Below are 12,822 nucleotides of genomic sequence, written 5' to 3' on the forward strand. Positions count from 1 at the left end.
TCTAGCCTTATCACTCTGGCTAGAATCCACAGGACAGTGTTGAGCAGAAGTGATGCTAGCACTAGCAAACATCCTTTCCTTGTCTCCAACGTTATGGAGAACGCATTCATTCTTTCACCATTAAGTATAACGTTAGCTCTAGGTTTTTCACAGATGCTCTTTACTTTGTTGAGGAAATTCTCTTCTGTTATAGTTTTTTGAGAGTGTTATCATGAGTGGGTATTGAATTTTATCAAATTCTTTTTCTGCATCTACGGAGATGATCATATGTTGGTTTTTTGTTTTGTTTGTTTGTTTGTTTGTTTGTTTGGGTTTTTTGTCCATTAATACATTACATAATGTTAATCATCACATTGATGTATAGTATTTGAATGTTAAACCAATCTTGCATTCTACACTTGGTTACGATGTATTATCCTCCTTATATGTTACTGGATTTAACTCTAAAATTTCGATCCAGATTTTGTACATCTATAGTCATGACAGATATTGATGTGTTCTTCTATAGTTCTTCTTTCATAGTCTTCTGTTCTTCTCATATCTTTGTCGTATTTTAGTGTCAGTCTCGTGCTCTCATAAAATGAGTTGGGAAATGTTTCTTTTTCTTCTATTTTTTGTAGAATTGTTACTAGTTCTTCCTTAAATGTTTGGTAGAGTTCTCTAGTTAAACCATTAGGCTTAGGTTTTTCTTTTGTTAGAAAGTCTTTAACTACAAATTAAATTTCCTTAATGGATATAGGACTATTCGAGTTATCTATCACATTTTGAGTAGCCTTTGGTCATTTGTGTCTTGAAAAGAATTTGTCCATTTTCATCTACAGTTCATCTGACATTATTGACATAAAATTGTTCATAATATCCCCTTGTTATACAATTTAGTTCCTGTAAAATCTATAGTGATGTCCCCTCTTTCATCCCTGACATTGGTAATTTGTGTATTCTCTCTTTTTTGTTGTTGTTTTTGTTTGATCATTCTGGCTCTAGGGTTATCAATTTTATTGCAAAAAACCAGCTTTCATTTTTCATTGATTTCTCTCTATTATTTTTCCACTTTTGATTTCATTGATTTGATGTATAATGTTTATTATTTCCTCCCTTCAGCTTACTTGGCTTTTCCTTTTCTAGTTTTTTCAGATACAAGCTTAGAGCACTGATTTTAGACCTTTCTTCTTTTCTAATATACATATTTAATGTTTTAATCTAAACACTGCTTTTGCTATATCTCCCAAAATTTTTATATTTATATTTTTTCTATACAGTAAAAAAAAATTATTTTCTAATTGCCCTGCTGATTCCTTCTCTTACCAATGGGTTGTTACTTAGAAGCACATTGTTTAATTTCCATATATTCAGAGATATTCTTGATTTCTTTCTGTTATTGATTCTAGTTTAATTCCATTGGTCATAGAATATACTCAATCATTGTTATAACTGTTTTTTTTTTAATCTTTGGTATGGTGCAAAATACAGTGAGTGTCCCATGGGCACTTGAAATGAATGTGTACTCCAACATTGTTGGAACGGGCATCCTATTTAAGGGTCAGTTCTAATTGATTGATAGTTCGGATTTTCTGTATTCTCACTGGTTTATTATTTGTTTGTTTTCTTCTTTTTCTAATCATTACCAAGAGAGAAGTGCTGAAGTCCCTAACAATAATTACATATTTGCCCATTTCTCCTTTCAGTTCTATCAATTTTATATAAAGTATTTTGAACTTCATTATTAGGTATATAAATATTTAGGCTTGTTATGTCCCCCTGATGAATTTACTCCATTATCATTATGAAATGACCCTCTTTATCTCTGGAATATTCTTTCCTCTAAAATCTATTTTGTCTGATATTACTAGCCTCTTCAGCTTTCTTTTAATTACTGTTAGCATCTTTTTTTATCATTTTGCTTTTAATCTGACTGTGTCTTTAAAGTTGGTTTCTTATAGACAGCAGGTATTTTCTATTGCTGTTGAAATAAGTTTTTACAAACTTGGTGGCTTAAAACAATGTAAATTTATTTTATAGTTCTTTAGGTCATGAATCTGACATCAAGGTGTCAGCAGAGCTGTGCTTCTTTCTAGAGGTGAACCCATCTTCTTGCCTTTTCTAGCTCCTAGAGACCAGCAACATTGCTTGGCTCATGGCCCCTGTCTTCCATCTTTAAAGCCAGCAACATTTTATCTCCCTGGCTATTCTTCCATAAATACATCTCCCTCTGATGCTGACCTCTTCTGCCTCTTTCTTTCACCGTTAAGGATTACACTGGGCCTACCCAGATAGTTCAAGATAATCTCCCTATTTTTAGATCAACTGATTAGTTCAAGATAATCTCCGTGTTTTTAGTTCAACTGATTAGCAACCTTAATCCATCTGCAACCTTAATTCTTCTAACACATTCACAGGTTCTGGGAAATAGGACGTGGACATACTTGCCTAACACTCAGCATATACAGCATAGTTGGGTCGTCTTTTTATATCAAATCTGACTATCTCTGCTTTGTAATTAGTGTTTAGACCATTTATATTTAATGTAACTACCGGTATATTTGGGTTTAAACTTCAGTATTGTCATTTGTTTTCTCTTTCTTCTATCTGGGCTATGTTCCTTTTTTCCTTTTTCCTGCCTTCTTTTAGTTTGGATTAATTACATGTTATTTAAGAGTGCATTTTATATCCCCTATGAGTTTATTAACCATAATTCTTAATTTTAGTGGTACTCTAGGGTTTACATTCAACACCTTTAAATAATATCATCACAGTTTGCCTTCAGATAATTACAGTCGTGCCCCTTCTTCTATCTCCAGGCCTTCTGGACCTCCAATTATACATGTGTTACATATCTCTGTTATGTTGTTCAAAGACTGGCAAGGACTCCTTTGCAGATCTCCAGAACTCTCTCCTTGAATAGCTCCCACTCTCCAGTATTCTGTCCCACAAGTTCTAGCTGCCTCAGCCTCCCCCAATTCCAGCTGTTTCTCTTCATCTCAGTGAGACAACTTGGCTTTTTGGGATTCACTCTCCCTCACCTGTAGCCTGGAAACTGCTTTGGTCAGTAAGCTTGAGCTATTGTGTAGGTATTACCTTATTTATTTCCCTCCTCTCTGGTTTAATAGTCCTGTACTGCTTGTTGTGCAATAATTGAAAAATGTTGTTTCATATATTTCGTCCAGTTTTCTAGTTGTTTATGGCAGAAGGGAAAATTCTGATAGCAGTTAATCCTTCATGGACAAAAACTGATGTCTTGTCTTTTATTATTACAGTTTGCCTTAACATTCTTTTATTTGAAATCATAGTAATACTTGAAGATTTTTGAATTAGTTACAGGTGGCTATGTTGTTCTCAAGTGTGGTCTTAGGCCTGGAATCTGCATTTTGACAAGGTTCTGAAGGGAGTCTGGACAAATTGGAGTCATGGAGGGAATACTGAACTTGGATTTAAGTCCCCGCACTGCCACTTATTAAACGTATGACTGTGGCATGTACGCTGCCCGGTACTGTCATTAGAGTTTTCATAGTTGTACTTCACTCGTACCAAAACCGGTTAGATACTCTAATAGCACCTTTTGTCATTATTTCCCACTCGATTGTAAGCTTCTGAAGGACAGAAATAGTCGTGATCACCACTTTATTCCCAGTGCCTAGTACATAGTATGTGCTCAATAAATATTTTTTAATTGTTTATTTTTTAAATTAAATTTATTGGGGTACCATTGGTTAATAACATTATATACGTTTCAGGTGTACAATTTTATAATATATCATCTGTAGCTAAACAGTTGAGTGAATTCATTAGGTAATATTATTTTCATTGTATAGATGGTAAGCCATGGCTCAGGCACATGAAACAACTTGCCTAAGGTTGTACAACTAATAAGTGCCTCTTGGCGTCTTTCTAACTCTATAACTCATTCATCCTCACCTCGCCATCCTGCTAGATCCACCTATAAAGGTCACAGTTTCGATGGCTGGATGCTTGGTAGGAATGATTTTCCTGATTTTAACTTCAGTCTCTTCCATTGTTGCAAGTTGGCATTGGGTAGCCATTGGGTAACTTTGGCAGGTGAATTGTGCCCTGTGTCTTCAAGAAACAGGACTATTTAGATGCTGAAAGTAACCACTTGGGTTTCTCCTTTTCCAACAGTGATAAATTTGCAAAGAGGCGTTTACAGGTATTGTTTGGGTTACCAGTAGGTTTTAGTTCTATTGTAGCTTCAGTGGAAAAAGCGAGAGGGAAGGACAAAAAACTGGAATCAGTCATAGAGTAGTGACTTGCCTGATATGCTTAACATGATATTAAAATTTTTTAATCAGCATTTTCAGTTTTGCACCAGCTAAAATGTGGGGATGGTAAAGGTAAATGAGAAAAGTGGTTACATTCTCTATCTTTTTAATCACCCATCCACATCCACCCCCCATACTCTTACATACAGAGAACAAGTGCAGGGCTTACATAAAGCTGCTGTCAACTCATTCATTCATTAAGTGTCAGTTGTGCACATACTATGTACAAAGTACCATTCTAGACCTTGGCAATACTGAAGGGAACAAGACAGATAAGGTCCCTGCTCGTGTGAAGCTTATGTTCCAGTGGAGAAAGATTAACAGTAAACACACACACACACACACACACACACACACACACACACACACACACGAAAATGTCAAATCATGACACGTGCTTAACAAAGACTTAAAATGGGATAATAAATAGAGAATGATTAAGTGTGGCTTTTTAGAGGAGTGATCAGAGAAGGCTTCTGAAGATGAGCCGAGGCAGGGACAAGTGCATGCCAAGAAGTGAAGGATGGCACAAAAGGCGAAGCAAGGAAAGCTGATGGCAGACCAAAAGTTGAACCAGCTGGAAACCACCAGATCTTTCCCCATGAAGTTCATTATTAATTAAATGATCAATATTCTTAAAGAGAATATGTTGTTATTTAGACCACATTCTTGAATTGGATGGAGTAAATGGTATGAATGGAATGTGAGAGTAAAACATTCAGGAAATGCTTAGAAACTTAGAGATCTTGCACATTCGTTTTCCAAACAAAAGCATGCTAAAGAGAGAAGGAAGCTATGGGTCAGCTAACTAGAATAACAGCCTGGTGTTTAAGGGATTGAAATCGCCAGGAAAACAAATGAGAAGTGAAAAAGGGGAAATCTATGGGTCCGGTACTATGTAACAGTACTTTACCTCATTAATTTCTCACAATGCGTTGCAAAGTAGGTGATAATTAAGCACATTGTACAGAGGTGCAAATTGAACTCCATAAAGTCAAACATCTAGAAAAATACAGATTCAAATCTAGATTCAAACCCACCAATTTCCAAAACCACTGTACCACCCAGTAGGCCTTTAATTCCTGAAACTGACTTTCACACCATGTTTTTCCAAGACTTTCATACTCCCTTCTCCTATGGTAATAAACTTTGAGTCAAAGCCAAATTTCAGCTCAGCCCCATTATCTTTCTTCTGACTCTTAGTTACACAACTCATTCCTACAGTTAACTTTTCAGAACCACTTTCTGCGATGGGTCTCAGTGTGTGGGGGGGGGGGGGGGGGGCGGCAATTAATGATGCATGTGGTTCCTGTGGAGACCGGTTGCAAGAGAAGAGGAGCGTTTGCTTGTTTTCAGTGCCAAACAACAGGTTGCCAGAGAGGACAAAGTGCCTAGTAGGCAAAAAAGCAAATCCAAAATTGTCTAAATTATTGATGAATCTTTCTTAAAAGCTTCTAAACACCAAGAACTAGGACAAAATACGAAAATTCATGACTTCTGCTTGTCCTTTTATGTCAGGAGAATTTCGTTATTTGAATCTCACAGTAGCTTGAGCTGTAAATAAAGAAAACCAATAATGCAGTCCTCAGCACGATTCATTCTGTGTTTGATCAGATGCCCCTTGATCCTTATGAATCCACACTTTTCAATCTACCCTGAAATACATTTAGCCCCTTCAAAGCCCCCAACCATAAATCAGCCATAATGGAAGCTCTTCTTCTTGCTTTGATTGCAAGGATATATGCTCCAACCTTTGTGTCTAAAATGTTTACCTGGCTTTTTCGTAGCTGACTCAGTAGATTGGGACCTTTTAATGCAACCTGCATGGCATGTGGTATCCAAATCTATGTGAAGTCTTTATCATTTTTGTATGATTGATAGCAGATTGCTCTTCACTGGTGAGGGGAACCATATCTATTTCCTGCTTGCTTCCTTTTGTAGATGTTACTTAATCCATTTACTTTCATGACTGGGACTTCAAAGGTGGAAATGTGAAGGAAAAGAGAAAAGCAACCAGGCTCAACAAGTCTGCACCTGACTCTTAGGCCTAGATGTTTTCCACTACATTATAGTATCACTCAGGGCTGTAAAACCAAAGCTCCCTTTTCTGCAAAGTCACCCAGTTAGTAAGGAGAGATAAACAGCTCATTAATCAACCAATCAATCAAATGCCACAGCTTTAGGAGGGAAAGAAAGCTCCTTTCTTAAAAGCCTATAGCTCCACAGTTTCCCAAAACTGTTGCTCTGCTCTTTTAGACCTTCATCCAACCCCTCGTGATCCTGCATCCTCTGTTTTAAATGCATTCGTCTGTCTGTTTCAAAACTTGTCCCAAACCCTACCTCTTTCTATATATTATGTCATTTCTCTCTAAAACAATGTATGTGAAAGAGTTTTTAAACTGTAGTGTTATATCAATTCTAGGTATTATTACTAAATGCAGCTCAACACCTTTAAAAACCTTTCTCGGATTAGCTTTGCCTGCCTCCCCATTCTGGAATCAATTCAGCTGATATTTCACCTCTAATGTATGGCAGACACAAGTGTGTCTCAGAGCCCCGGAGATGAATGAAATGAATCAGAAGCCGTTGCCTTAGGAAGTTTGCAGTCTGCTGCGCCTGAACCCTACTTCCCCAGTCTACTTCTCCTCTTCTGAGTCTCCCGTATTTGCCATGTTTTGAGTGCCCATTGTGTTTTTAATGGTTTCTCTTCTGTTTCTGTTCGTAATCATAAAGGGATCATGTCCATATGTTGCCATTGGCCAAAAAATCTGGACAATGTTATGCTATGGATCAAAACCGTGAACTTTGGATAAGCCTCTTATCTCTGAGCTTCAATTTTCTCATCGGAAAAATGCAAATAACAACACCTACCTATACCAAGCAAGTGGTTTTTAGAAGTAATGAAATAATGATTTTAGTGTACAGAGGAGATAGTCGATTAATGGTTCTATCGTGTCACTTACTTGCTCAAAACAAAACCTTCCATAACTTATGCCTGTGTCACCTTTCAGATTGAATGTAAGTGTCTCAGCCCTCAAGGAAGATCCCAGCCCACTGTGTCAGCCTTCTCTCTTACGACTCCCTGCACATTCTTTCATTCAAACCCGAAGCCCTGCTCCCTAAACACCATGAGGGCAAACTGGTAGTAACCAGTTTGAGTGCCCGTTTTCTCTTAAGAAGGTGCTCGATGCATATATATATTTTTCCCTAATACCTTATTTTGCTTAATATCTTACTTAATTTTAGTGGTTACAAGTACAGATCTAGAGCCCAGCTCCTTGTCTATTTTCATACCATGGCTCCACAGTCATCTAGCTGTGTGGCAGCGAACAAGTCACTTAATCTCTCTGTGTCCTCACCTGTAAATGGAAATAATAAAAGTAACTATTGTAATGCTGTTGAGAGGATTAAAAATAACCCATGTAACTAACACAGTAAGTTCTCAATAAATATCAGCCATTTTTATTATGAGAATTTCTAGTTACTTTCTTCTCATTCAATTCTGCAAGATATTTTACAAATGATGAGAAAGGTTTTAAGTGCCTATTTCACAGTAACAACACAAGTAATTGGAAAAGATGGGATTGGAAAGCAGAACTGTCTGCCTCCAAAATCAAGACCTCCCCGCCACGTGAGGTGCACTGAGTTAATCTCTCTCCCTGAAAAGTGCCCTTCCTATGCCTGACTGGAATAACTTTTCCAAACCCATCTCAGGTGCTCTGTCCTTCACCAGACTCTCCTGGTCCCCATTCACATGTGATCTCTCCCTCAGAATCCTCATAGCAGTGTGTCACTCGTTTTTACACAATACTGTGTTACAGTGATTTAGGTGTCAAACCATGGGCTCTCTGACACCAGGGTGGGGGTTTCCCTGAAGGAGAGCACCTTGCACCACGTAGATATTTAAGAAAGTCACTCGAATTGAACAGAGGGTCTTTAAGTCACAAACGGAAAATTCTGTCCAATTCTATCCAGGAATCAAGACTTACTAACGTGTATCTATCTACGCCAGGTCCTGTAGAAGACACTGGGTTTAAAGAGATAGGCAAGGCAAGGTCCCTGCCCTCATGGAATTTACAGTTTGATAAAAGTGCTTGGAAACCAGAAAGTGACTTTTTGTAATGGAAGCATTATAAATAATCAGGTGAAACAAACGCTTTAGTAATGCAAACGAATTCTCATTTATTATTCGTACAGATACACTTGTCTCCTCCAGCTGCTGTACCAGTTTAGACTACATCGTCACCTACCTCTTCAAGCACATAGCAAAAGAGGGCAAGAAGCCACTTCGATACAGAGAGGCTACCCGGGCCGGTCAGAGATTATTACATTTTATGCAGCAAAATCCAGATGTCCTGCAGCAGGTAACTAACTGGTGGTTGGTCACCTGGCTTACGAAACAGAGTTTCCCAAAAGCCAGCCTGGTCCCTGACTATCTCGTAGAGCAACTGGTGTTGCCAAGATTCTTTATCAGCAGTTCCCTAGGAGTATATTCCCTGAAGGTAGGCTAGGACACCGGCCTTAGGTACCCACCCTCAAGTATTCGGCGTCGTTCATCTCACCTCAGTAAAGCTAGAATTCAGAAAGAGGATAGCTCTTCCAGAAGCCGGGGGAAACTAAAAGAAGCTGCAGCTGGCAACAGTCAACCTCTGTTTTTCCCCCCTGGAGCCTCTGATAATGTCATCTTGAGTTTGCCTTGTGAATACTCTGGGATGTGGGGAAACTACCATTTCCTGGGCTCCTAGTCTATGCCAGGCAGCACACCAGTGCTTTCCACGCATCATGTCACGGTTGGCAACACTCCCACTTGAAGACGAGAAATGAAGTTTCAGCTAGGTCATATTCCCTAGAACGTTTAATAATAAGTGATAAAGCCACAGGTTTTTTAATTGTCAAATGTGTTTTCTGACTAGCTAATATGAGTTAGATCCAAGTTTAATACTGTTTTTAAAAATTCACTTCTACAAATCACAGAAACAGAGTGCATAAGAATAAATATACAAGCCAGAAATGTTGCAAAGAGAATACCATTTTTCTATGGAAATACCATCACTGTGATATTTTCGAATTCCACTAAATTTGGAAAATGATATCTTTACACTGCTTCCAGTTGTTTGATTTTGCTAAATTATCTCCCTAGTACTCTGTGGTTTGCAAATGTAAACACTTTAACATGGTCATTGGCCAGCAAATAAATCACCTGCAATCAGCAGAAAATGTCACTTTGAATAAAGATATAAAGAAATAGGATGAGACAGCCATGGAAGAGGTTGTCTTCCTGACTGTCATTTTTTGCTAATATTTAAATGAAATTATGTAAACTTGATTTGTGTTGATGCTTTAGTTAGCCAATTATTTTCCTGACGCGGAGGGGTGTAATTAAGATTTTGTGTAACTAGGCAAAGGGCTGTAGGCCTATAACTATTTGGTATGACCCTGGAATTGTTAACGACATGTTGGTCATAGTAAAGAGAAGAGGAGGTAACTCACATTTATTGAGAACTTTCTATGTACAAGGTGCAAGAGCGATTAAGACCCATAAAACATAGTTTCTCTCCTTAAAAAGTTTCCTGTCAGGTGGGACGGAGACACAAATAATTAACCAATTATATGATCATTAGATTAATACAGTGACGACAGTGACACAGGAGAAGAGGACTTTCAGAGAGGTCTTCTCATGTAGACCCCCACAATAACCCTGAAATGTGGGTGTCATCATCCCCATTTTACAGATGAATAAATTGAGGTGCAGTGAGATCAACTGGAAAGTGGAATGTGAACCAAGGTCTGTTTGACTCAACAGCCCAGGTCCTTACCACTTATACCGTTGATTCTCAAGGGACTAGTTGGAGGCGATGAGATCTCGGACTCACCTGGAATGCCTTTTCAAAATATACGTTCTGTTAAGATCTGGGTGTACCTCTCCTCCCCCTCCCTCACCCGCCCACCCAACTGAAGTAGCCCCTGGAACAGCTGGGAATGTGTCATAGCCCTCAGGTGTTTTGCAGGAAGCGGTTGAGAGCCACAGACTTAGAGCATGTAGCCAGTGGAGAAAATAAACACCCAGGGACTAACCAGGGATCACACCCATCCTCCTATCCCACCATGGCAGGCAACAAGTTCACCCAAATCCCTCCTGCCCGCAGTCAGCCATGATCACAGTGTTGTCCTATAACTTTTGGCAGAAACTTGAAAGCTGGTAAAAAATCTTAGCGAAAATCCATAGACTTTGGTCCTAGGCAAGTACCATCAGACTGTGCAGAGCAAGTCACATGGCTGTGCAGGGGACAGTGAACTTTGTCTTTACTCAGCATTACCATGCATTTGTTGGTTTAAGTAATTTCTGTGTGTTAATAATACTTGGTAATCCTTTACTTTATAGTGTATGACTAAGTAGTGATATATCTTTATTAACAGTGGAATACATTCTATTTATTTGGAATGTAGGCTTTCAGATAGCATTTTAAATATTAATGGCTGGTATCTGGTAGTCAGCATAAATATGATTTGCATTAGCATTAGGTTATATCATCTTGAGTGCCTCTGATGTCAGCTATTGGGCATAGTAATATCTGACATCATCTCCTTAGGTCACTGACAACTTTGACCTCTATTCTCATGCACAGTTTCTGTCGTCTCAAAAGCTCTTTTGAATTGATTTGAAATTTTGACTCTTCCCTTTATGAGGCAGTAAAATTGATAATTATTCAGATGGGAACTGAGCGCTGAGTGAAAAATCAATTCCACCCGCTCTCTGCTGCGTATAAAATTACTTCTGAGTCGGCTGGACTGAACGGATGGCCAGAGTAAAAGCAGCAGGCAGGAGCAGTGGGAAGAATTAGCTGGACAGAGCTAATAGCCTGGAGGGACGGACTTGGAAAAGAGGGAGTGGGCCAGTTGGGGGTTGTTATGAGCAAGGATGGGTCCCATTGATCATCTGTTTACATCAGCTTTCCAAGACCTTATAAATCATCCCTGAAGAGCAGCAGAACCCAAGACTGGGCCTTTTACCAGAGGGACTTTGTATTAGATTATTCTCATTTTCACACTCAGATGAAAAGTGAGCCATTGATTATTCATTGGTTGGCCATTAAATGCTGTTTTTATAGATGATTTGCCTATCACAGAAAGTAATGAACAAGGTTGCTGCTTCATAACTTGAGGTTTCAGTTTTCAAGGCATCTGTGTCGGTTTAAGTAATGCCTAACCCTATTAAAAGGAATGGGTTACAAATTGCTTAACAGTGCTGAAAAACTAGACCCTAATGACTAATTGTGCGTGGAGTTTAGAGAGGGTTGTCAGCTCTTTAAACTAAACTGATGCAATGATACTGCAATTATTTACTAGTTTGAATTGTTCTTCCCCCCAACCTGGATCTATATTGCTGGAAGCATAATTGCATGAGGAGTGTCAATTCCAAATTGCAAAAGTGATCTCCTGAAGCTTCCATAGCAAAGGAAGGATGGATCCACATTAAGGGTTTTCCAGTGTCTTTCTATTTGTGTGCAGCAGCCTGGCAAAGACAGATTAAGTGCCTCTCACCTGGAACTGTGTTTATTTTTACCTGCTATGTGGCTTTAGATCTTCAATATCTTTAAAAACGTTCTCCAAATAAGCCATCTATTATATTTTGCAAACAAATCTGACTTTGCAAGCATTAAATTTAGTCCATTTGAAGATCCATTATAATTAAGTGGATCTATTTCACATAAGAATTATTGTCTAACCAGCATTGTTTTGACTTAACAATTGAGAAAAACCCAGTTTTACATATATTGAGAAAAAAATTCCCCATGTGCTTTTACACCATTACAAAGATAAACTAAACTTCTAAGAGCAGGCCAGTGGTAACAATGATGAGGCGCCAATATGCTCCAGTAATTTGGAAGATCAAACTTCCATGTGAAATTTTGTCAGTTTTATCATTGGTCATGTTAAGTGTTTGCATCTAATACAACCCATAGATCAGCATTTATTTAGTTACATCACAGAGTGAAAGATTTGCCCAAATCAGGTAAATGAAGGAGTGAGTTTTATAGAATTATGGGGCCTTTCAGAAATGTGACTCATTCTTTTCAGGTTATAAGAATAGGACACCGAGGCTGAATGCTTCTCTAAGTCAGAATTTCAGTTAAAACTAATTGCTCTAAAAAGAGTAGCACCTTCCACAGAAGTAGAACAAGAACTGCGTGATTGTCAGCATTACGGATTAGATTAGACAACATTAACAAGGTATTTTTAGCAATTACAGTCTCCAAAATATAAATACAATGAATGGAGGAGTTAGACCATTTAGGTTTGAATTTATTTTAACCTCATTTATTTTTTGGCTCAAGTCAGTTATGCCAAAAACCCAAAAAACATTCTTTCTCCCTTCACCCCCCCACCCCGTCTTTGCGCTAACCTGGCATTTAACTACAAATTGTGAAGAGCTGTCAGGAGCTATAAGAATCATAGTTCAGTAGGGACAGAAGCTGAAAGAACATTCACCCTTTTCCTCAATCAGTCAGTCAATCAATGAAAATTGCTTTTGTATAGTGCTCTCCGT

The 12,822-nt window shown here is 38.3% G+C and overlaps 1 protein-coding gene across 8 annotated transcripts in view; it reads left to right on the top strand.

Annotated features, from left to right (window-relative positions):
* The window catches only part of RANBP17 (RAN binding protein 17), a 255,550-nt gene that overhangs the window by 218,818 nt on the left and 23,910 nt on the right, over positions 1-12,822 (top strand). For 7 of the 8 annotated variants that reach the window (XM_019741153.3, XM_074313890.2, XM_074313893.2 and 4 more), the window contains one exon: positions 8,472-8,638. In XM_019741153.3, the coding sequence (XP_019596712.2) occupies positions 8,472-8,638 (167 nt within the window). Of the gene's footprint in view, positions 1-7,285; positions 7,717-8,471; positions 8,639-12,822 lie in introns of those variants that run through there. The other variant, XM_074313895.2, reaches the window with a different exon arrangement.

The sequence above is a fragment of the Rhinolophus sinicus genome, chromosome 5 (genome assembly GCF_057876585.1).
Source record: "Rhinolophus sinicus isolate RSI-liver-muscle chromosome 5, RSI-T2T, whole genome shotgun sequence".
Taxonomy (NCBI): Eukaryota; Metazoa; Chordata; class Mammalia; order Chiroptera; family Rhinolophidae; genus Rhinolophus; species Rhinolophus sinicus.